Source organism: Chroicocephalus ridibundus, chromosome 12 (assembly GCF_963924245.1).
Source record: "Chroicocephalus ridibundus chromosome 12, bChrRid1.1, whole genome shotgun sequence".
NCBI lineage: Eukaryota > Metazoa > Chordata > Aves > Charadriiformes > Laridae > Chroicocephalus > Chroicocephalus ridibundus.
In genome coordinates, this window is record NC_086295.1 from 5,036,834 (window position 1) to 5,062,545 (window position 25,712).

General features: G+C 48.2%; 2 protein-coding genes across 2 annotated transcripts; one reads left to right on the forward strand and one right to left on the reverse strand.

Annotated features, from left to right (window-relative positions):
* Positions 1–1,364: 1,364 nt before the first annotated feature.
* On the reverse strand, positions 1,365–23,545 carry RAD21L1 (RAD21 cohesin complex component like 1). Its single transcript, XM_063349845.1, has 15 exons — positions 23,412–23,545; positions 20,679–20,831; positions 16,189–16,409; positions 14,518–14,647; positions 13,085–13,184; positions 11,491–11,597; positions 10,932–11,117; positions 10,233–10,328; positions 9,181–9,294; positions 7,911–8,140; positions 6,464–6,566; positions 5,545–5,684; positions 4,737–4,826; positions 3,929–4,006; positions 1,365–2,458 (listed from the first exon to the last, which is right to left on the reverse strand). Exons 3-15 carry the CDS (start codon positions 16,330–16,332, stop codon positions 2,249–2,251), a joined length of 1,728 nt encoding a protein of 575 aa, XP_063205915.1. The 5' UTR covers positions 16,333–16,409; positions 20,679–20,831; positions 23,412–23,545; the 3' UTR covers positions 1,365–2,248.
* TMEM74B (transmembrane protein 74B) lies at positions 22,827–23,923 on the forward strand. Its single transcript, XM_063349843.1, has 2 exons — positions 22,827–22,964; positions 23,426–23,923. Exon 2 carries the CDS (start codon positions 23,441–23,443, stop codon positions 23,921–23,923), a length of 483 nt encoding a protein of 160 aa, XP_063205913.1. The 5' UTR covers positions 22,827–22,964; positions 23,426–23,440.
* Positions 23,924–25,712: the final 1,789 nt, after the last annotated feature.

Genomic DNA, 25,712 nt, shown 5'->3' on the forward strand with positions numbered 1-25,712 from the left:
TACGTGTGTGCATCCACATTCGGAGTTATGGAGGGAAACCCTTCACCCCACGGCAATATCGGCCCAGACCCTGCTCCCAGTTTGGATCTGGATCCCAGTCCAACAGCTGGTTGGGATTAAAACCCCATCTGACGCCACGCACCGGGACATGGTGCTCACCAACGCAGAGCCCTTCCCCGGCCCTCGCTGGCTCCCTTTGCAACTCCCCCGTCATTTCGGAGTTCTGACAAACCTGTTCTGTAAATCCGCACGACTCTTTCCTCCAGGACTATTTCCTGCAAGATTTGTGCCTCATTTATTCCGACACACAGACTGTTTTCAGTGTATATCTATCCCGCCTCTCATTTATTCCTGCCTGCCGCCTGCTCGCCTCCAGCTTCCTTTTGTTTCCCTCTTTCCTGGTGAATCCAATGCACAGCGTCTCTCCTTGAAAGGCAAATTAATGAGTTATCGCGTCTGCTGCCACTGGAGCTGCTCCTACCATGTGGCAGTGGCAGATGTGGTGCAGGCAGGAGCTCTGGTGCAGGATGCAGAGTCATTTCGGATTGCTTTTCGGGGAGAAAAATGGTTTCTCCTTCTCTCCTGAGCCTGCTCAGTTTCCTTGGAAGCCCTGGTCCACAGAGCAGGTGGCTCATCGGGAGACGTACAGTGCTGGTGGGGATTGGGTCTGCTGCAGGGAATGGGGGAGAGGTTCTCACTCCTCCTGCCATGGGCTCACTCCCAGGACACTGAGCGTGAGATTTGGAGAATCAAACCCTTTCCTCACCCCGGGTCGGCACTTGACTCCTGAACAAAACTGCTCGGCCTCTAACAGCAACGAGCCGCTGTCGATTGCAGTCTCGGCCTGGGCTATGCCTGGACAGCGCTGCTCCTGTTCGCATCGGAAAAAGAAAATAATGTTTCTTTTGCAGAGAACAAAAAGGCTTTTACCAAACAGGATCACTTTTCCCTCTGTTATACCCAGAAATGGAACCCCTCGGAGAACAGCAGCAAAGGTTTCTTATTGCTTATTTTATCAAATATTCCTACATGGGAAAAAGAAAACCAACTGGAACAACCCCCAGCCCACCCCTTCCCGCCCAGCGCAGGGCTGTCAGCCGTTTTAAAGCCTTTTTACTCCTCTAACAGAGCTCTCGCCATCGATTCCTCACCTTCCCTAAACTCCGCGCACACACAAATAAATCAGCGTGTGACAGAACAGCACGTGTTAGCAGGACCCAGAAAGCCAGGATGACAATATCATCCACCCTTTCAATTTTTAAGAAAATCACCCAAAACACTGACTCTGAGAAGGCGAACCCAAGGGACAGCTTAGGCGGCTGCCAGTTTTGATCCTTCAGAACAAACACTGACGAGCGAAGGAAACATCTTCTTCTGATTTTTATTGATTTCGTATTAAGAGACGTCAGCACCCCCACAGCACTGTAACACTCTGGAGCGCTGAACACACAGAGCCATCCCCTGCGTCGCAGGTTTGATGCGACTGAAAAACACCGCCTTTACAAAATGACAGTAAAAGTGTTAAAACATATCCTAAACTAGGTCAAAATGCAAAGAAGCAGCAATGTTTCAGTTTAACATCCATTTTTAAATAGGTCTCCACATAAATAAAAGTGTTAGTCTTTAAGTAAACGTACTCCATGAAATCTAAAACTGCAGGATTTCTAGGAAAAAGGATTTCTTCCTGGAGCTTAGGTGACTCTTCTAGAGGTAGTGTAACTTCTCTCTGCCTGAACGCACGAAAGTGATGCTGGAAACAGTAACTTGCTAGACCTTAAAATACCAAATACTGAACATTTTTTGAAAGGAGTAATTTCAAATAGACTAAAGTTTTTTATAAAGAGAGCTGAACAGACTTCTCTTACTGATGGTGTTAGATAATAGACATATACAAGTCCCATTAAAAAGAATTTTACATCCAAAGCTGGTCTCCGAGAAAGGTTTTTAAGGATTTTCATTAAATCCCTCACAATGTAAATCTCTTATGTAAAATATGTATTTTAGTGGTATTAATTTATTAACAGAATAAGGAACTGCTCATCGTATAAACATACATATTAAAAATAAACATCCCAGCAAAGACCTTGGTAACCAATACCGAGGCAGCACACCTGCACGAGGCAGCTACTTGGCAGGTGAGAAAACGAAACAGGAGAGAGCTCTGCACACTTACCACGGTTTGACAAGATTTTCAACCATTTTCCAGGAATTTTCTGGAAAATTTAGAGTAAGATTGATTTTTATCAGCTTATCCGAATAGGACATGATTGCAGTGAGCGTTGAACATTGGGCCGAGGGTGGCTGTAATGTCAGCGAAGGGCGTGCTCTGACTGAGCTCAATAACCCACTGTTTCTTTAGAGCAAGAAAGATGTAAAACTTGGCCGCAGCTTCTTTCCGGTTGTTTTTCCGACAGAGCTCCCGAAAACTGAAAGCACGCACGCCTGATCGCTTCAGGTGCTGTGTAAGGGGGAAAAAAAAAAAAAAAAGAATCATTCAGGTCAGCTTCACCGCCAGTAAAACCAGATGCCATCAAGTCTGAACTGGAGAGTGCTGCACAGAGTGAATATTTTCTGCTTGAACGCCTTGAATAGGTTCCCGTCTTGGCATTTGCATTTATATAAGTGGCTCTTGACATTTTATTGCCACAACATTGCAAGCACCCACATATGTTACTAAAAATCTACATAGGCCCGCAGTTCCAGCGAATTCAATGAAATTGTACTGAGGCATGTGGTGAAGCGCATCTGTAATGGTTTTCGTGATTCAAAACAGTAAAAATCATTGTGTACCCTGTTCTTTGGATGCAGAGCCCCAGCTATATCATACTCAATTTCACTCACAGCGAACTTAGTGTTATTATTCCTTGTTTCTTAATGGCTACACTTATATCTAAGTATTTATTTATGGGTGTTGTGCAGAACCTTTGAAATACGTTCACATAAAATAATTTTTAAAAACAACAAGACGACGACTGTGAAGTCAGACTCCATCCCTAAGGAACAGCCTGGCTTGGAACAAAGTTTGGTGTGTTTTGCAGACAAAACCCTCTCCCCACGCCCTCTTGCCCACGCTCAGATTTCTCCATCGCCTCCATTCTCCGTTCAGCCATGTGGCCCTTTGGATTAGAGAGGTGACCTAAAGAAAATTAACTTTTTACCATGTTTTTTCCACTCCCCCCAACCAGACCAATGCTGGAGCACCAAAACCCTCGTCCAAGCAAAAAGGAAGAACAGCACCGAGCTGTTAGGCCAAGAGTTTGGACATTCAGCATCAGGGCAGCCCGTGCTGGCTCCTGTTACAGTCCTGTCGATACGACATACGATATTGGATGTTACAGCTTCATCAGTTTTACAAGGATTTCTGCAAGAAAAGCAGAATAAGCCTTCCCAATGCAAAGGCTAAATCAGGAAATTTAGCTCCCTGCTAAATTTCAAGCACCCTGAAAACACTGGAGCATTAAAAACCTCTTAAAGAAGGGGTTTCCAGCTTTCTTGTTAACATCACCCTTGCTCATTTCCCTCGCCTTCATCTCAGAAACAGCTCAAGCAGATGAATAGCTAAATGATGGCACCCTGCAGTGCTCAGCTGAGATCTGGCAACCTGTAAGCAGCTAGGAATCAGGTTTTGTAGAGATACGCCAGAGCATACTCATAGAAGGAAGAGAGCAAGGCCTTAGCGTTACAGCAAACACTGCTGTGGGAGCAAACGTTAAGAAAATTGTAGCAATTCTAGCAGCTGTGGGAGAGGACACCATGTCAGGCACTGAGAATCCTGATTTCCTACATAAATACCCAATAAAACGCAGTTGAACACTGCATATGAGAGGCAGCAATACGATCATCAGTGTAAGGAGGAGATTTTCTGACGTGGTTCAACTGAAATCAACACCTGGTTTTGGCATCTAATTACAAAATCCAGCACTGGTACCTGTAAAGTTTTTAATAACTGAAGAGTTCTTTTGCTCCATCTTATTTCTTCACTGTCGTTGCCATTCCTCATTAGCTCCTTGAGAGGAAACAGAACAGAAGGTTAGACAGCATGTGTAAAAAGTCATACCCCATGATGATAAAAAGGACAGGAGTTCCAACCCAATTGAAAATCCAACTGTAGCTGGGCATTTTGATGGCCATACTCAGGATACCTGGGACTTCTGACACCTCTGTGTTCATACTAGGCTTTGTGAAGCAGAGAAAAGAATGCTAGCTACCTTCTTTTTGCCACAAAGAGACGGATCAGGTGTAACAGCATGTTAGGGTACTATGGAAGTGGTCCCGGTGAGCCTTGGGGAGGCATCTTCACAAGAACATACTGTTCTGCATGACTAGGATTCTGACAGCGGTTGTACTGGTCAGGGGCCAAAAAGCATGTTCAAAAATTTGGTTTTAGATTTTGGGCTCAACCTCTGCAGTCAACAGGAGAAGGCTGCCCTTGTTTCAGAGTGTCTGAGTATCCTCGTAGCCAGTAAGTTCAGAAACTTTTTCCTTCTTACAGGACGCACGATCCCTAAATAAGGAGCTTTTTCCCCTCACAGACTGTAACCTTTGAATGTTGGAATACACGTATCCATGATGATCAAGCTATAAAGGTTTTGACTGGGAAAACATGTACTAAGGATGATGTTAGTACACCAAAATTCACTGTAAGTTCATGCTGCCATCACTTTTTTTCTTTAATATTTCTGAGAAAGAACACAGTTCTGAAATAAGTCAGAGCTGTCAGCTTTGAGTAGACATACATTTGCTAACTCAGCTTGCTGTGTTTCAGCTTCTTGGCCCAGTGAATTGTTCACCAGCGAGGAGCTCTCCGAGAAAGCCGTGCCATCCTGCTGTTAGAACAGAAAGGACGATCAATAGGCATTAAAATTATGCATACTATGTAATTCTCAATTACATAACTCTGCTGAAATAATTTATTATAATAAATGTTTTCCAAAATTTTTTTCATAGTTGCTATTTCCACTGTGTTTTTTCTCACACAGGAAAGGACCTTGCTGTGGTATTTATCCCACAGCGGGATGAATAGCCAAATGATGGCACCCTGGGCTCAGTTCAGACACAGACCCTACTTTTCCTGCTGCCATTAGGTCTAATTTTGTCATTATTTTTCAACTTTAATAAGCCTCATATTCTCTAAAGAATGCCCTTTCATGTTAGCCTAAATAAAGAATGGCAGAAACAAATAATTTGTTATTATTTCCTTGATATGAGACACAAAAGGTAAGTTTTATCCTTTATAAAGGTTATTATATTTGTCTCTTCAGTACAAAGAGGCTATATTTCATGTTAAGGTTTCCTTTATGCTTAGTGATTAGACTGTAATCTATACTGATTAGTAGATATTTTAATTAATCATTCATTCATTGTGAGAGTCTACCAATGTGTTTATAAATAAACTTTCACGACACAAGCTACTTAATGCTGTATCGCCTGTCTCTAGCATCCTTTTCTATTAGGTAATTTCTCAACATGTTTCAAATGGAACCCTTGCATAAAATGAAACCAACAAATACGATTAGGTTTCTATAATTTCTGGAAACTGCTCACTATAGTTTCACCACAGTTATCATCAGTTTCATTTCTGTTATTCTGTGATGTCAACATAAACGAATCATTTCTAATTTTTCTCTCAGTCTCTGAATGAGCTGACTCCTGCAGGTAACTTGGCTCTTCTACTGTCAGCATCTCTGTATTAATAAAAAAACAAGGTTTAAGAGGAAGTTACTGTGAATCTCTGTTCTTAAAAAAAAAAAGAAAAAAATGAAAAAGAAAAATCACACTCTAGTCTAGCACTCTTTGAGAGTAAGAGCCAGAATGAGTAAATACAGAATAAATATCATTCCTAATAGGACCGTGGAAGAATGTTTCAAGCGAGTTTTTCCTGGAAGCATCTAAAAGTTGACCTTTATGGACTTGCAGGAGGTGGTTTTGTTGATTAACTTCTGAAGCAGATGTACAGATTATATTTCTAGCAGAGCAAAGGAGTGAAAGCGGATACATCACCTCCTCAGGAGATCTATAACGTAACATTTCTTCTGGTTTGATATTAACCACAACACAATCTTCAAGATGCAAAGAGAAGTTATTTATATGAATTAGGAAATTCAGAGAGTGGTTTGATTAAACTCAGAATACATGGAAAGCTTTTTTAAAAATAAAAAAAAATCTGCAGTTTGGTAGCCAATTAGAGAAACCAAAGGTGAAACTAAAAATACCTCCTTATGCCACAAGGAAGAAAAAGACTTGCATTTCATTTCTGATCTAAGGAACAAAAGGACAGCAAAGTACTTATAAAAACAAAAAAATATATTTTTTTTAATAATTAACAGTAAATTTCCTTAACATTTAACTTTCTTGGCCTTTGATTTGTAGAATACTGCACAAAAACACTATACACGTGTATCTCAAACATAATGTAAAATATTTTCTAACAGCTAATTCTGCCACAACAGAATTAAAATATTACCTGTGGTATCTTGCTTTTTTATTGTTCCTTCCATTTCAGACTTCGTCTGCATTCCATTTCTTCTCATCTTAAATCCGTGACTCTTGAAGCATTTTGCAAACAACTGAAAATAATTATTTTTATTTGTTTGCTTTCAGAATATCACGTCAGATTACTTGCAAACATCAATTACAAAGGTATGAATATGAGCTGTATATTAATTACTGCAACCTAGATTTTAGAGATTTGAATTAGGTCATTTTGAAAACCTGCAATTTTTAAAAAAAGTAATTTCCTTCTGCAGCTGCAATTTTGGCATTGAACTCCGTGAAGAAACGTCTTAGGAACAGCTTGGATCATTTTTCCTTGAAGCCAGCCAGTAAGGAGGGATGAAAGAAAAAAACCCATCTGCAGTTATCTCTGTGTGGATTTCTCTCCCCATGTACCAGTGTGTGGGTATTTTTCATCCTCATAAAGAGCAAGTTGTAATTCTGCACGTCGACTCTAAGTGGTGAAGCTGTGCTGCTGTAACGAACCTGCAGAGCTGTTTGCCTGCAGACCCTGTGTCCCAGATCTCTCAAAGCTACACGACAGAAGAAATACAGTGCAATTAACATAAGGCTGCTGCACAGAGTTTACACCGTATCTTTCCATATCACCTTGTAGACATGTTGATCTGTTCCTTATCACCAGCTATAAAATTACAGCTTCTTTGAATGATCTGTCAGATACTACATGGGGACACAAGAGGCTTTGCTAGATCATATTTCCATGAAACAAGTACATCTTTCTTATGCAAAAAGAACAGCAAGGTCCACAGCCACAGGAAAGGGTGGTCTGGCCCACCCTTCTAGCCGAAGTGAGAGAGTGATCAAAAACCTCTTGGTCCTCTGTAAGGCAACTCCCTGACTGCTTTCCAGCTGGAAGCTTAATATCCAATTGAGAAAGTACAAATGCCATTAGCATACCTTGTTTCCAAAACCATTAACCATATAATAATAATAAAAAAACCCCAATGTTTAAGCCTCATGTACCTTTGAAGTAAATACAGAAGAAAGATGTGGTCTCATATCGCTTACAGAACAGAAACAAAACAGAAAAGAAAAAAAAAGGCAAAGTAGAAAGTAGAAAAGAAATCATCAGAAATCTAAAAAGTTGTGTATTAGTGTACCATCAGTCAGGCAACAGTATGTGAACTGAAACATCAGCTCTCAAGTTTCTTTGTCATTTTTTACTTGTTGGAGTGCTGGAGATCAAAGCTGTGAGCTCTAGAGATGGTCTTTCTGATGAAGCAATTAGTAGTGAGTACGCAAATAATCATCAGGTATCCACCTGAACTGTACTGCAAAACAATGCTGCTACAGGAGTTCACATAAAACCAAGTCTGCAAAATCTCTCTCAGTCAGATTCTAGATGTGCAACAGTCCTATAATCTATACATAAAAACCTACAAGGAATTGATCTTTACCATTTGCAGCTCGGCATGAAACACAGGCAGTGTAGCGCTGGACAGGAGTTTATCCACACCTCCCGATTTCTTCCACATCATTGTTTTTTTCGTTGGGGGTGCGAGGTCTAACGTAGCAAGGGTGTCTGTGCAGTTGTTAAGTTGGTTATACATAGCGTTGCAGTCAAGTTCCTTGTTTACATCCACAAGCAACTTCCTCTTTCTTTTATTTTTTTTCCTCTGGGTGACAGCTATTTAGAGCAAGCATTAATAAAAAAAAAAGTCAGTCTAATAAGCTCAATTCACAGAACACTTAAACACACAAAAAAAGCACTGTGAATCAAACGGACAGGCTGCTGACCTCCTGAAACACTGCACAGAGTTGAAAATCAAAGTACAAGCACACGGGCCACTTCTCCAAAAGTTTTCATAAAGTATACTCTTTGTATTCTTGTACAGGAAATTCACATGTGTTTAAGTACGGAAGACGTATGACTATTATACTAAAGAACCAGGAAAATGAAGACTTAATGAGGACCCATGATACACCAACAAGGCTGAATAAGCTAATCAGGAATAATCCATCAGGAAGTTAATTGTTCCAAGAATTGCTGATGTACTCAACAGGTTGCATTACCTCATAATTAATATCTGTATTTGTCAGTTTAATCCTTTAGCAATTTAATTAAGATGTACACAGTAAATGCAGAAGAGACACATAGTTTGGTTATATAGCCATAACTTCCTGAATATTATTTTGTCAGGCTGGAAAATTCCAGTGTTCTGTATTAGCGTCAACATGAACTTATCTATTTGCTAACAGCCATCAACATGATAGATGACATTTAGATTTACTCATAGAAGAAATGTAACATTTTTCTTTTTGGATCTTATTAAAGTTAAAAGTTCAAAAAACAAACTTTCACAAAGGCCTGAAAGTTTTAAGATTGTTATTTTACACATAAAAATCATTGACGTGTCACTAGCAATAAAAGTTCTTCAGCTGAAATTTCAGTAACACTCATGAACAGGCCGGGCTTGCAGTGCTCACAGAACTGCAGAGCAACAAAACTTGATTTGGTACGTGGAAAAAACTGTAAGCAGAGATTTGGGCAGATCAGATGAACGACCTGATACCGCTTTTGTATAATAGTTACCATAAAATAGAACTCTGACAGCAGGAGCAGATGAAATCTAAAGTGGGAATATTCTGTTTTGCAAATATTTTCACTAACAAGAAGAAAAACAAACTTAGTTAACACAAACAGCAAGAGACTGGTCAAGTTCTGACCTGTATCATCAACTGGCTCAAGCACAAATCCTTCTTCTTCTTTTGACACCAGTGTTGTTTCATTCATTAGATGACTTACTTTCTTAACAGTGCTGTCTGTGCCTTTGGACTCAACTATAAAAAAACCCAGCAAATAACCCAAAGAAAAAAAAGTTTACAAGATGGAATAATGTCTCAATCTCATGACACGGAACGATATCAGACAAAAAAAGATCAGAATTACAAAACTACGCTTTTGTCTACAATCTCACATTCTCTTAAACCAGTAATAACTGGCACTGCTGCTGCTCACATTCTGCACTGCGCACTTCCCTTTGCTGACATCGGAATCCATATGACCGGGTGGCGGAACAGACTGAAGAACTGATGTGGAGGAAAACCCACCTGATGAAAAGTGTTTAGGGGAAAAAGCATTTCTTTTCAATACCTATCTGTCTCCAGTTCCAGGCAACTGCATGGCAGTGTGGATATTTCTGTCAATGTAAAAGGAACAGGCAGTACCAGCACTAGCACAAGGAGGGGCAAGTGCCATTGTTTCCCTTTAAAGCTGTTCCATAATTCTCAGTTTTAAAGTAACAGTGTGCTGGGGGTATAAGGGTTTAAGATATAAAAAAATTTCCAAATTTAAAAATTAATTTCATCTATATCAAATCAAAAAAGGCTAACAACACCTTTATGAACTACTAAGGTGTCATTTGTTGACGAAATATGAAGCCAGAAATACTCATAGGTAAAGTTCAAAGTTACAGCATACCCTTTTTCGGCTTCCTTTCCCTTACAAAATTGATATACTGTCTAAGCAGCAGGGTGGATCAACAGCATATCCAACGGGATGTCATATAAAAGCGTTTCAAAGCAACGTCAAGTTACAAATCTGGAATCCCTAGGTCAAATGAAATTATACCTAAAATGGTGGATGAAGCATATTAGAAAAAAAAGCAAAAGACATGAACAAAGGAAAAAGGCACGGGATATTATAGAAAGTTGAATGTGAGTAACTTTAGGCAGGCACAGAGAGTTTGTGTGAGATGGAGCAGACGCTGCAAACTCACTGGCTGTGCTGTTCTCTGGCAGATCTTGTGACAAAGGACGTTCTTCCTCCATATCAAGAACATCTGGGCCATTTTGCTCATCCCTCAACAGGATTTCTTAAATATAAAGTGCATAGTTTTAATCATTCTAACCCTTAGTAGTCATGAAGTAGCTCGATACAGCCTGACGTTACTTATATAAAGGTTAATTCTGTGCAAACAAAAAAGCTCAGCTTCCACAGATGGCGTAAATGATACGGCTGTCTTCAGCAGTATAAAAAGAACATCAGTCTTAATTTTGAGATTTCCACCTTTTCTTTGAAAAGTATGATATTGGTACTGTTTAAAAGGTATAATTCATAAAGGGTTACATAAATACTCTAAATCATGTAGAAGCTATTTTGCTGCCTTTGTTATTACAACAATAAAGGTAAAAGTGTTGCATTATTTCACCTTTGAAAATATAAATTAAATTGGTAAACAAAGTATAAAATGAATGCCTTTAATTCTAAAAAACTGAAATATGTTCTTTAATGCAATTCTATTTGGCAATGTCTAAGCGATTGTAGATTTTAGTGACAAGAAGGAAAAAAAAGGAAGTATGAAAACAAAAAAAAAGATAGAATTTATGTTGGAAAGCAATCCATTTCATGCTTTTTTACTGTAAAAATAAAAATATTTGGAAAGAAACTAATTCTGTTTATCTGTGGCAAACCCTACCAATCATATCTACAGCTTCCTCCTCATCTCCAAAACAGTCATTCTCAAAAGAGCACGTATCTTTATGCAGGGCAAAGTTGTCTCCATTCACGCTCGCGGAGTTGTGATCAGCCACAAAACTGTTACTGCTCGTTAAGATGCTGCCGTCAGAGAAGCTCTGTTTTCTTACTGCATCTTGTTCTTCATCTGAATAAACACAGAATTTCTGATGTTTCCTCTGCATGAATTTTTGAAACACGCATTTATCCATTTCCTGATTTTTCAAATATTTTTTAAAAGATTGTAAGACAGCCCATACCTCAAACAGAGTAAACAGTTTTAGCTAATTCAGTAAAAAGCATAAAATGTTGGGTTTGATTCTCAGTCTCCAATATGAGATTACTTAGGCAGAGTATTTACACAAAAATTTAAGCATAAGACACTATGACAGCACAAATATGAAACAAATGCACTTTTAATGACAGCTTTTTCACATGTGGAATGGACTCAGACTGTACAAAATGTTGCATAAACCACACCTTTCTTTATGTAATATTTCTAATTTCTCAACTTCTCTCACCAAAGTTTCTATCACAGAGAAGTATATTGCTTTCATAATCCTCTCTAAGTGTGATGTCTTCAGCTCTGCTCTGATTCAAGGTAAAGTGTTCAGCAACATCAATGGCACTGATAAAAAAAAAAAAGTTATACAAAATATAGTGTGAACTGAAACCCATTTAGCTGGAATGTGAAAACTTGTTTCTAAAGAGTCTTCAATCCTGACATTTTGTTGTAAACCCCCAAAAGATAGCTTCTGCTTTGTACAGCTTTGGAAGTACCCGGGCTGATCCTCACTTCTGTGGAGAGAGAACAACTGTTTCCCAAAGCTATTTGCATTCAAGCCATTTAAAGTTTTATTGATAAAATTCACTGCTTTGGATTTCCTCTAAAAGCTAAAAATAAGCCTATGGAAAACAGGTGCTATGTGTTTATTAAAACGGATACCTCTAAGTAAGTAGGCAGCTGCCTTCTTTGCTACCCAAAGCTCCTAGGCAATCCCCAATATACACTGTACAGTGAAGACTGAATCTGCAATAGCCATAACAGAACATAGCTGGGGAGAGGTCCACGAGGAAGGGAAAACATTTAATTAACTCAGCTTTGAGATACCCACACACACACCTGCAACTCCATGAACAAATGATCCAGATGTATGCTCAGAAAGCAACCCCCTCTAGAAACAGCAGGCATATTTATAAGGACAAAGGAAGCACCCATACTCCTCTCCATATTTCTCGTTTCTCCACTCTCTTCTGCCAGTAAACTTGGGCTTGTGTGAGCCCTGTTATCTACCGGACACTTGTCACATAGAAGGCATCTAATTAGTGTAACACCATCATCTGCAAATCAAACCACAAGGACTCTTCGGGTAGGTAGAAAAGGCACGCTTTCACGCTTTACAGAGTTAGCGCACTGAGGTGCTTGAATAAATAGTAGTATACCACAGCTGTGCTTACAAAATATTAAACACTTAAAGATCCCATCAAACTGTATTTATGACGAGGTACAGAGGAAGCCTCAGTGGAAGTCTGTTATCCTGGACCTTTGGGGGCATCAGAGCCACCAGAAACACGTCTTGGCCTCCTGCTTTTTATCAGTTTTTCTACATTAATGCTGATTTGTGTCAGAAAAGCCAAAGAAATATGCTGGCTTTTCATCAGGAGCCAAGCTGACTACTGCTGATAAAATACCCAGACGCAAAGAGCAATGGAGCAGAAATTAAATGCAATTGCACAATGGAGCAGTACAACATTGCGAGGTTACTAGCCAAAGCTTCCTTGGTCTTACAACAGGATTTATGCTAACTTTTATATCTGCTCTTGATGTCTGAAAGTTGTTTACAGGCTTCACTCAGACAATTTAAAATTAGAAAACCCTGAAGTTTAAGTTCAATACGTTATTTCATTGTAAAGGTCTGTTAATTAAAAGGATTTCAAGGAACTCTACAATACCACAACTCCCATGACTACCCTTGTAAAGCTGACTTGGAATTTAGGAGAATTCAGTTACCAAATCCAAACAATTCCATCTGAGTTTTGATCAGATAACAGCAAGGATATATTTTACTTCTGAAAATACTAAAATAACGTAAAAAAAACGAGGGAAGCATTTACTTCAAATCAGGTAGTGGTGTTTCAAAATCATGAAATTCTTCAGGTAATGTAATGGACTGATAAGCAGCCTCAACGGTCTCTTCTGGAAGGTCAAGAAGTCCTAAAAGAAACAGACAACATAACAAAATAAGCATCAATAAAATAAAAGTAATGTTCTCCCAAGTACGTATAATAAGACTATAAACCTGTCAGGAAGGTCTGCTGCAATTCTAAATAGCAAAAAGCTTAGGCACTTTGTCAACAGGAGTCCAAAGTGGAATTAAAATCCTTAATTTACATGTACTGTAGAAGCCATATTTTTAGAGACAGATACAGAAGAGTATGCTGCTACAGGACCTGAAATACTGTAAATACATCGGGTTTATGAACAGCTGCTTTAAGTCCCTGAAAGATTCTCACAGCTGACATTTAGCCTAGAGTCTTTCACACCACTTCAAATGAATTATTGCATCTTCTCTTTCTCTCCAGTGTCTGTATAAGGCTATTCCCTAGCATCAAATAATTATGAAGTCAGACTGCAAATACTTGGTAAACAGAGAATCCTGGAACAATTCAAGTGCGAAGGGATTTCTGAAGGTCATCTAATCCAACCTTTTGCTCAAAACAGGGTTAATTTCTAAGTCAGATCACTTTTGACTATTTCTGATGATGGAGATTCCACAGCATCCCTGAACAGCCTGTTTCAGCGTTTTATCATTTCCACTGTGAATTTTTCCCCCTTTATAGCTAGCTGGAATTTCCCTTGCTGCAGTTGTGACCATTGTCTCTTGTTCTTGTGCTGTGCAGCAGCTACTATAGTATCTATTAAAAACAGATAGCACAATGCACTTATCTTAAGTGTTTCTTCTGGAGCTTTCCAAATGTTTACAAATACTAACTAGCTAATCGCAATCACATCCTTGAGAATAATGTGGAGTAGGTATTCACTATTCTGCAAACAGACCAGGTCACAAAGCACGTTAAGGCTGGCAATAGATCCTGGTGTCCTGTTCTTTGCCCTTTTTTTAGACAACAGTGCCTCCTCGTTTGGTGCCTAAGTACGACAAACATTCAGGCATCGGAAAAGGATCCAGCCATCTCTGCTCCCTTCTTGCTGGCTACATGGCTAGAGCTCAAAACACGCTGTCAGATCTGGCACTAACACACTGTTAGACATGTTGTTGGTGTCATCAGAAATTAAAATTAATTATCTAGCATTGGAGGCTAAATTCAAGCTTCTTCTCATAAGACCACTTAAGATACTGTTTCTTTTAAAGGAGTTAAAGACCTGAAATGGCATTAAATTAAGCCAGACTAAACATCAGCAGTAGGCACTAGCATGTTCAATTTCCTTTGGGATCAATAATGTATATTTAACAGAAATATCCAAAATTAACTTTTAAAATGAGAGATGTAAAAGACACAGATGGAAAAATGCAGAATTCTGTACCTACCTGGGCGAAAGGCTGTCTTCATTTTTGTCAAAGCTTCACTACAGTCTGCCAAGAGGTACTTTGCTTTCCTGTGGTAAATTCGCACAACTCCCAGGAGTAAGTGTCCAGAGGTTCGCAGAGCTATTGTAAACTTTGATGATTTAAGAAAGTTGTGCAGGAGTTAATATTTTTTGCAAAAACATTAAAATGAAAATATTACACAGTAGTGACAGAGTGCTGGTAACATACACCAGTACAGAGTCCTACAAAATTCAACAGGGCTTTGTACTGATACAGAGGATTGGAAACAGAAATAAATTTTCAGAGCCAGGAACTTCTGGTTGCTTCTGTTCCTAAACGTTGCCATGCCAAAGTACGAGTCCTGAACTGATGCTCATTCTTTATCTAAAACATCTCAGTTGACTGCCAACAGTGTAACACATCTGAAACAGAAAGTAGCTGTGCATATCCGAGTATTTGACACTTTGGTTATTTAAGTGAGCAGACACCATAACTATGCCCTTATTAATGCAAAGTCTTCCTGCACCAAGCACATTCAACATGGTCATGGCGATGCTAGGCAGGACAGCATGCAAGGGAAAGTAGGAGGTACTTAGCTAGTACCTTTTGGAAGACACTTCCAAATAATATCAGGATCATTTTAACAACGTTATTAATCACAACCCATGCAAGACAGACAATGAAATTCAGGCTAACAAATATTAAGCAGGTATTTTTATGGAGAAAATAAAAAAATCTGCTTGCACCAGCTGAAAGCCTTGGATCTCCCGAGCCATCAATTAGTGACAGTGCAAAGCGTTCCTCGCTGTTCCCTTGGATGCAATTGCAATGGCGAGGCCAAGGACTGACTCACAGGTACTTGACTGCCTGCATCTGCGCTTGCTTGAGTCATACCTTCTCTGCGATACGCAGAGGACTCCAGCCTCCGGGATTGTTCATACAGTCTCTCATAAGCACTACGTATGCTTAATTATATATTTAATGGTTTATAATGGGGGACCTGGAAGAATTCCACTGAAAGTGGAAGTATGGTTACAATCTATCAAAAGTTATTTATTATAACATCAGCAAATGCATTCTCCTCAAATGGTCTGTGTACAATTCCACAGCAGTTTTCTTAGTCCCTTGACTTCAGTTAAGCAGCTGAATTTTCAATCTTTTTGAGACAATTTCCTCAAATACCAGCATTTCCCAAATTATGTTGAACAATACCCACAGTTGTTACTCAAAAAGTCTCCAAAGAAAGACCAGTACTACCACACCACTCTGCACTAATGGGCTCCTGTTGCCTCATGAGCAGCTCAAACCCATGTCCCATGATCCCTTGGCCAGCGATGCCCACACAATGCTCCCTGGAGCTCTATCAGCATGCGGAAAAATACATTTGAATATATTGTGGTCACATTTTCTTATGCTGCACATAAATGTATCTCCAGGAGTAAAATAGCAAGTGAAATATTTATATAACTGCCATTTAACGGGATGGAGATTTTATCCGAGTGAGAAGTGAATAAAATCAGAGTAGGAGTTTATCTCACACTGGTTTTGAAATAGCCACGAATTTGTCCTACTAATTCAATATCCACAATAGCAATAGTCCCATTCCCTACAGAAGATATACACCTCTACCCCAGGACTCACCAGAAGACACCTCATCATTTAATAGCGTACCTTTGGCGAGATGATCTTTTCAACGGTAGTCTCTAAATTGCACTCAAATATATGAGCTTTGGTGAGCTTCTTCTCCCAGTGGGCAGCAAGCCATATTTTGGCCAACGGCCCACGCTTGTTGATGAGAAAATGCATGTAGAACATGGTGCCAGGGCCAAGGCTCACAGGCCAACCCTGCTGCCACCTCCTTGGGACGTTCCCCTTCCAACAGGAGAGGGATCCTGGGGCACAAAGCGGGAAGGGAGATTTAGCGGGACCTGAGGGGATGGAGAGACCCTGCTGGGTGCTGAGGGGACGGGCGGATTTAGCAGGGTCTGAGGGGATGAGGGGACCCAGCTGGACACTGAGGGGACAGGGGAGATTTGGCGGGACCCTGAGGGGATGGGGGGATCCAGCCAGGCCCTGAGAGGATGGGAGGATTTATCAGGACCTGAGGGGACACGGGGGATCCAGGCGGGTGCTGAGGCAATGGCGGGGAGGGGGAATTTAGCAGGATTCTGAGGGGATGAGGGGAGCCAGCCAGGCACTCAGGGGATTAGAGGATTTAACAAGACCCTGAGGGGACAGGGCAGGGGGGGTGTGTGGAATTGGCGGGACCCTGAAGGGATGGGGCAGGAGGATTTAGTGGGGCCTGAGAGGATGGGGGGATCCAGCCAGGCCCTGAGGGGACAGGGGGGATTTATTGGGACCTGAGGGGACGGGGTGACACAGCTGGGTGCTGAGGGGACAAGGGGGAATTTAGTGGGATCTGACGGGATGGGGGACCCAGGCGGGTGCTGAGGCAGTGCCGGGGGAGATTTAACGGGATGCTGAAGGGATGGAGGGACCTAGCCAGGCGCTGAGGGAACAGAGGGAGCTTTAGTGGGGCCCTGAGAGGATGAGGGGACCCAGCGAGGCACTGAGGGGATTGGAGGGGGATTTAGCGGGGCCTCAGGGATGGGGGGGGACCCAGCCGGGCGCTGAGGGGACGGGGCAGGGGGGGGCCGGATTTAGCGGGCCCCGAGGGTCAGTCACCGCCGGGCTCCCCTCAGGCTCGGCGGCGGCGCGCGTCTGGCGGCGGCTCCCTGCGCGCTCCCGACGTGGGGGGGGGGGACGGGGGCGCGCGGCGGCGGGAGCGCGCGGCGGGCGGCGGCCCCCTCTCTGCAGCCGTCCCGGTGCTCCGGGGGGGCTCCCGGCCCCGCTCCGGGCGGGCTCCCTGCTCTCAGAACCTCGGGGTCCGCCGGAGAAGCCCCCCCACTGCCTTTGCGGGGGGGCAGCCATGGCCTCTGGCTTCTGCACTGGTCCGCAGAGCCCGGCCTGCGTGCAGCTGCGCAGGTGACTCACAGACTGGTTAGAGTTGGAAAGGACCTTGAAGACCATCCAGTCCCACCCCCCTGCCCTGGGCAGGGACACCTCCCACCAGCCCAGGTTGCTCCAAGTCCCATCCAACCTGGCCTTGAACCCCTCCAGGGAAGGGGCAGCCACAGCTTCTCTGGGCAACCTGGGCCAGGGGCTCACCCCCCTCACAGAAAAGAATTTCTTCCTCAGATCTCATCTAAATCTCCCCTCTTCCAGTTTAAAACCGTTACCCCTCGTCCCATGGCTCCCCTCCCTGATCCAGAGTCCCTCCCCAGCTTTCCTGGAGCCCCTTTAGGGACTGGCAGGGGCTGGAAGGTCTCCCCGGAGCCTTCTCTTCTCCAGGCTGAACCCCCCCAGCTCTCTCAGCCTGTCCTCACAGCAGAGGGGCTCCAGCCCTCCCAGCATCTCCGTGGCCTCCTCTGGCCCCGCTCCAACAGCTCCGTGTCTTCCTTGTACTGGGGGCTCCAGAGGTGGATGCAGCACCGCAGATTCCCAGAGGCCTCCCAGGCGGGGACCTACTGGTATAACTAAACCCCCATTGCCTTCCAGGGGGGTAACAGGGAGCACACACGGATCTCCAGGAGCACAACACCACTCACCTCATTTTCGGTTCCTGTGAATGGAGAGCCCCTCCCTGGCACTCTCCTCCTCCCAACCTCTTTCCCCCTTGACATTTTAAAAGCCCACTTGGGAGGCACCACCCCATCTCTTTCTCCACAGGTCCTGCATAGCTCCAGGTGCGTTTGATAAAACTGTGTTGGAGAAGGAACTTTGCAGAGGGGGGCGGGAAAAGAGCTTCAGATCTGATCTCTGTGCAGAGGGATAAGGCTAAAGGTGTGTGCAGCCACCCACCTGCATCACCCGCAGCCACCACCGAGGAAAGGGCAGTGTGTTTGCACACTTACATGTCACCAGCCACACAAAAATTAGTTTGTCAGCCCTCTGTTTCATGCTTTCCCTGCTTTGCTTTATATTCAGGCAGAGCACAGTGTGTCTCCTGGTGCTCCTGAGCCACAGCCCAGCGCATCAGCTGTTGCCATATCACAAGGCACCTGTGGTTCCCCCTCCTCCCCTCCCCCATCTCCCTTGCGGCCTGGTGTTAGCTAAAGATAATTAGATCTCAATTATCACCAGGAAAGTTTTGAGCCTCTTCCCAGTGCGGCTCTGCAGCTGGTCTTAGTGGAAAGCAGCGCTCTGTCCCTCCAGCTGCTTTTGGGCAGAGCTGGTTCCCTGGGCTGGGATGTCGCAGTTTGGGGAGGGAGAGGAGGTTTTGCTATAGAACACCCTTGGTTGCTATAGAACACCCTTGGAGCGATGCATCCCCAATGGGGACCTGGAGGAGCGCCCCCGTGAGCCCTGAAGCAGGCGTCCACTGCCCTTGCAAGGGCACCAAGCCTGCCCTGGCACCCAGCACCCTGCGAGAGGGAAATGACCCATGCCGGTGCCCAGCTGTGCCAGATCCAGCCCTCCACAGTGCCAAGGCCAGTTTCCAGCCCTGGGATACAGAGCCAGCCCTGTGTGCCTTGCTGGTGGCAGCAGCTCCCGGGGGTAGTTTGCAGGATCAGAAACCCCCCAGGCACCTGGCACTGCGCGTGTATCCTCATGTGCATGGGGAGCACGGGGGTGCCGCATCAGTGTCCTGCAGGGACCGGCGCACCAGGAGGGGAGGCCACGATGTTCCAGGCACCTCCAGTCCTCACAAACCACTGGATTTCCCCGCCGGTGCAGAACCAGCGGTTGCCTCCCAAATTGCCTGGCTGCTTTTTCCCTGACCTCCCAGTCACCTTGAGCTGTGCCGGCAGCAGGCGTTTGCTCTGCCACGGGCGCTGTGAATACTAAGGAGGCAAGAATGAAACTTCCCCTCCGCGGTGGAGCCGGATGGGGGTCAGCACTGCCAGCGGGCACCGGGCGGCTGCAGCCACCATGCACACCGCAAAACTGGGCTGTGCTGCACCAGGGTGTGCTAGAGGGGTCCATGGGGACAGGGACGTGTCCATAGCCCTCCCAGCTCCCTCCTGTTCCTCCTCCCTCCTCTTCTGGCTTGGGGCTGCTCCCATTTGCTGTCCCTCTCATCCCCATTTTGGCCAAGCAGCAGCATGTCCCCTTTCCCAGCAGCCCCGTCCCGCTCCCTCACCCTGCTCTGTCTCCCAGGCTCCCTCCTTCCCTCCCTCCCTTCTCTTTCCATTTCTTTCCAAGCCCTCAGTCTCTCTCCTCCAGTGCTCCTGCAGATTCATTGTGAATTTTGGCAGCACTGTCTCTGACCTTGGCTGTCTCCCTCCTCTCTTCGCTCCTGCGCTGGCAGCATAAATTGTGGCTGTCTCCATCTCTCCTCCCCTTCCCTCAGTGCCAGCACCCTGGGGACGGAGTGGCCCTTGCCAGCCCCCAGCCCCACACTCGGCCGGCTTGGGATCAGGCTGGGGAAGGCTTTTGGGCTGCCCACCCCACACCCTCCAGCCCTTCAAAGGCCTGAGGCCATCTCCCAGCTCCCACCCAGCAAAGGCAGTGGGACGCAGGGGCAGCCCAGGGAAAGCAGCGACGCGTGCAGGATGCCTCCCTCCACCCCATCCATTCCAGGTGTCCTCTCGAGCATCTCTGTGGGTTTGGGGTGCAGGAGCAGCCCCCCCGGGTGGCACAGAACCCTGACCCCATGGCAGAGCATGGCAAGGACCCAACCACCCCATCGGCTGCCTCCACGGGCTCATCCCTATCCGTGTATGAAGGCAGGCGGGAGCCACGGCACAGGCAGCTCTGCTTCCCCCCCCAACCCCCCAGCCCCGCGGGGGTCCCAGCCTCCGCACCCTGAGCATCTCTGGGTGCATCATCACCCAGCAGGGATTGGGTGCTCCGAAACAGAGGGCTGGACCACGGCTCTGCTCAGGAGCAGACCAGCAGCGTTTCTGTTTTTCCCAGGAAATTTGGCCATGCGACAGGCAGCGGTCCCTGGTGCTGGTGTGTTTTCCTCCCAGCCCCGCTCCTGCCTGCCCGTCTGTTTGCAGGGATGTGCCCGCCTGCTCCAGATCCATCTTTTCCTGCTGATTCGGGACAATCTGTGTCCCGTGACCTACTTGTCTCCAAGCATCTTCTGCCTTCCTGCGGAGTGGGTTGGTACTAAAGCCTCTCTAAATGTGGTTAACGTGTCAGGATGCACTTACATTTATTTTTAATTCTGCTTCTTTCTCGGCCCACTTCTGGATGCGTCCCCGGGGATGCTGTGCTGGGAAGCCTCTGTGTTTCGACACAGCGCAATGAAAGGAGACAGGAGCAGCGAGCGGGTGGGTCGCAGCACGCGCAACCTCCACTGCAAACTTAAAAAATAATAACATCACGTGCATTCCCACCCCTGACGCGGCAAAAGGTGGTGGGAGACCCCAGCCCACCCTGTGACCTTCAGCCCTGCTGCAGTTCGGGGACCGGAGGTGTGGTGGGTCAGTCCCTTTTCGAGTAGTGCCACATGACCCACGAGGGTCCCGGTCAGCATCGGCCGCAACGTGAGCGCATCGCAGTGGGCAACCTGCAAACCCGTTTTGCCGAGCTAAACGAATAATTAAAATAGACAGAAAACCTTCCCAGGGCACCTTGGAGGAAAATTTTCTTTAAAAAGTGAGAAAATGGCTAAAAAATATGCAGAGGTTAATTTTTAGTAGAAACTGGACAGTTTAATGAGAGAGAGGTCCAAGGAAGGATAATGTCACCCATCATTAACCTGCTGAGCAGCAGTGGCACGAGCCAAGCTGTCCCTGCCGGGACGCTGCCAGTGCCTGGGTGGGTGCTGAGCCTGCCCAGCCCTCAGCCTGCCTCCCTCCGAAAATACAAATGCACCTTCTGATCAGTTTTGACACTTTCTGCTCAGTTTTAGCTGTATTTGACAAAGACTTCAAAGAACGTCCCTGCCTGTGTCATGAAACGGGTGGTAGGAGACGCCCATCTGCTGTCCCCACGCAGGAAAATGCCCTGGCACTGTGGGTCGCGTGGAGCCCAGCGCGGCTGCAGAAGGACTTTGCTGGGGCGGGGGGACAAGGATGCAGGGTAGTGGGGGGGCTCAGGGCACCGGCCACGCATCCCTGCAGCCCTGGGGCTGTGGGCTCAGCCAGCACCGGCATCGGCGCATCATCTAGCACAATCACGGGTGAGGCTTGTGAAGATGCTGGAGGCATGTGAATGTGCTGAAGGGAATGTCAATGTGACGGACAAATCTTCCCGGCAGCTTTCAGCAGCCCACCCGCTATCGCTCAGGATTTACGTCCGCAACCCCATCTCCAGGCACCGCTCCAAATGCGGAAATAGCACACGTCTCATTAACAAACGAGCTAAAAGCGTGCTGCTGCCAGCAGGTCACTGCTGGGGCTCAGGCCTGGATCCAGTTTCAGGTCAGCGAGAAGCGGAGCGCGGGCACTAACACAAGTGCTCTGTGAAAAATGGAATAAATAGCACGGCGAGAGGCGGGGGTGCAGGGGGGGAGCTCTGTGGGACCGTGGTGGGACTGTGGGGACTGTGGGGGAATGGCAGCAGGCAGCGAGCACTGCCACGGGCTCTTCTGTCCCAGGCTGGAGCATCTCGTGTCTGACCCAAACCCAGGTCAAGCCCGGAATGTTTCCCTGGGGATCTGGGGGCAGGATTGGCCCTCGCAGGGCTCTCGGCAGGCAGCCGGCGGGGATGGAGCTCTCCCTGCTGCCTTCAGGGCTGGGGGGGTGCAGGGATGTCCCCAGCCCCCAATGGGGACAGCCGGTCGTGGGGTGCCCAGCCACCCGGCCATGACCCACGCTCTCCCCTCTGCAAAACCCACCGTGTCGCTCTGTCCTCTCCACCTGCGCCCCTCCCCACGCAGCCCCCCCCCGGGGTCCCCACAGAGGGTCCCGGTGCTCCCGGGGGATGCACGGGGCGGGGGTCCCTATTGCAGGCGGGGCGTGCACAGACGGTGCCGGTGTGCAACCGGGCGCGCGTGTGTGTGTGTGTGTGTGTGTGCCCCCCGGGACAGCCCGGTGTGTGTGTGTGTGTGTGTGTGTACGTGTGTACGTGTGCGTGCAGCGGCTGTGTGCGCCCGCGGGGCCGGCAGCTCGGGGCACCCACCGCCCGCCCCGCCCGCCGCACCGGCACCGGCCCCGGCCCGGGGAGCCGGGGACGCGGTGCGGGTAGGCATCCCGGCGCGGGGGGCACCTCGGTGGGGCGGGCACCGGCGGGGCGGGCAGACAGAGGAGGGAGCGGAGAAGCGGGAGCAGAACCCGGTGTGGGGACCGGGGCCCCAGCCCGGTGCGGAGACCGGGGGGAGCGGGCGGGGAGCGGCTGGGTGCGGGAAACGGGGAGGCGGGGTGCGCCCCGGGGGGGGGACGGGAGAGCAGAGCCCGGCGGGGGAAGCGGGTCCGGGAGGGACAGTCCGGCGGGGTCACAGGGACACGGGACCCCGGGGCGGGGGGGGGGCGGGTTCAGCCCGGTTCGGGGAGGTAGGTCGCACGGTGGGAGCCCGGTTCGGGGAGGGGGAGAGCCGCGGGCGGGGGGGTCAGCGCGGTTCGGGGAGGCAGGTGCCGGGTGCAGGGAAGGGAAGCAGCCCGGTGCGGCCACCCGGGTCTGGAGGCCAGCCCGGTTCTGGGACCCGGCTCCGGGGAGGTGGGGGACAGCCCGGTGCGGGAACCCGGTTCCGGGGGCAGCCCGGTTCGGGTAAGCGGGATCCCGGGGGGAGGAGCAATCCGGTTCGGGGACCTGGGGAGTGGGCTTGGCATCCCGGTGCGGGGAGTCTGATCCGTGGAGGGGGAGCATCCCGGTGCGGGGGGTCTGATCCGTGGAGGGGGAGCATCCCGGTGCGGGGGGTCGGCTGCGGGGAGGGGGAGCATCCCGGTGCGGGGGGTCGGCTGCGGGGGAAGGTAGCATCCCGGTGCGGTTGCGCCGCTCACCTCTGGCCGCGCAGGGCGGCGGCGGCTCCATGGCGTCCCCGCGGGCGGCGGAGCTGCGGAGCCCGGACGAGGCGGCGGCGGCGGCGGCGGGCGGGGGCGGCCCGGCGGGTCCCGGCGCTGGCCCGGGGCTGGCGCTGGCGCTGGGCTGTGCTCTGAGCGGCGCGGCGCTGGTGGTGCTGGCGGGGGCCGTGCCGCGGGCGGCGCGTCCCGACCCGGCGGTACCGGCGCGGCAGATGGAGCGGCTGGAGGCTCGGGCGGCTCGGCTCCGCGCCCGCCTCGACCGCTGCACCGTGGCCGGGTTGGCGTTGCTGGCCCTGGGGGGGCTGCTTCTCGCCGCCCTGTTGCTGGCCGCCGCCGCCGCCCGTCGCCGCGCCCGGGCCGCCCGCCGCACCGGCGGCACCTACGGCTCGGTGAGGCTGAGGATGAGGAGGGTGTCGGCCGAGGGGACGCGGGCGCTGCTGGAGAGCCAGCTCAGCCCCCCGCCCCAGCCCCCCGAGGCGCCAGGCTCCTAGCCCCGCATGCCCCGAGGACCCCGTGCTGCCTTGGGGACCCCTCACCGCCGGCAGAAGCGGGGCTCCTCTCACCACACCCCGACACCGATGCCATCTGGTGAGGCTTCACCCGCACCAACCCAATAGACTTCAGCCACCTTCTTCGTCTCCCTGGACCTTTCTTGGATGGGGGTCCGTCCAGCACCGCAGCAATGTGGTTTAGGGATGCCCTGCTGGACTGCATGGGCTCTGCCAGGCTGTTTCCCACCACCAGCACCAGGGCAGGGTGGCCTTCAGATGCTCCGTTCGCCTCCCTGGCTCCTTCCTGGACGGGGTCCTGCCTGCCAGCATCACGGCAACAGCTCCTGCGGGACACCCATGGGATTTCCATGCCATGGCCTGTTGCAGCCTGGGTTGGACACAAGGCCAAGGTCCCCACTGCATCCGGCTCCTTCCCGGCAGCTGGGACCGGCTGCTCCTCTTTGGGATAGAGCTTCTCATTTTCTGCCATCAGTGACCTTTTTTAGCAATAGTTTCTTGTAGAACTCTGTGGCGTAGAGTTGGCGCTTGCACTGCTCTGGACAGAAGAGGAGACAGCGACCACGACCACCGTCTGTACGGCGGGGTCCAGCCCCCCGCCACCCCCCAGCCCTTGCACCCCACCAGCCCCACTCTGGAGAGCGGGATGAAGGCTGGGACACACACCCACACCGTGCCAAGCATCCCGCTCCCACCAGCAACCCTGGAACCGCCTCCTCAAAAATCATGGTGCTCTGTCCGGAGGAAAGAGGACAATTCCCAATGCCATGGAATGATGTGGTTCTTCTGTTCCCGTGTTAGACAAGCAGCTCTGCCTGCCAGGGTGCCCGCGCGTGAGCCTTTGTGCCGATCGCGAGGGCCATTGTCTGCGGCGTGAAGGTAAAATTGCATCTTGGGAATTAAACATGAAGCATCATTAAAGCACAATGTTCTGTGGAAAGAAAAATTGGTCTGAGCAGGATGCTGAGAAAGGGAAATAATTATCCCATAGGAAAATACAGACCCACAAAAGGTGGTGTTTGTCATAAACTGCCACCAGTTTTTAATTCATCCCATAAACTACTCACTTCAAATGTTTGCAAGTGGAGGCAAATCTCTCCAGACAGCCTGAAACAAGAGGAAAGTAATTTTTACACACGATGTGGTTGCCTGGGTCGGGTTTTATTTCAGGGCTTCCAGTGTCCCCCTTGGATGCTGGGGATGGCATCCTCCACCCAGCGTTTTCTAACGCTTCGGAGCTGATTCCTTCTGTTGCTGCAAAGGGCCACGTATCTCTCCCTCTGTCACCGCATCACCCATCCGCACTCCGTATTTATTGTAGGGTCCTGGGAAATAACCTCAAATGGCCTCACAGACACAGCCCAGGCATCTTTCCCTGGGATGAAAACACACTTGGGGCGAAATGGGTGTCTGTGCTCCGCTGTACCCCGAACAGGCATCGTCTCTCCCCACGGCCCTGGGGCAAACGGCCGTGAGCAGAACCTGCGGGGCCAAATGAAGGGCCCAAGCAGGGCAGGGGGGGCAAGTGCCATCGCGGCTGTCACTGAGGGGCTTATCCCAGGGGCAGGGGCAGCCCCAGCGTGGGAGGAAGGGGAGGAAGGCTCTCTGCCAGAGGAGCTGTAGGTGTTCACAAGACAACCGCCCTGGGGAAGGCAGAAGTCCCTCCTGCAACTCTCAGTGCTGGCCCTGCAAGCCTGAATTAGAAAATAGGCCCATTAGAGGGAGAAATCATCCTCACTCATTTTTTTTTGTTCCTAAATACGGTGGAAGG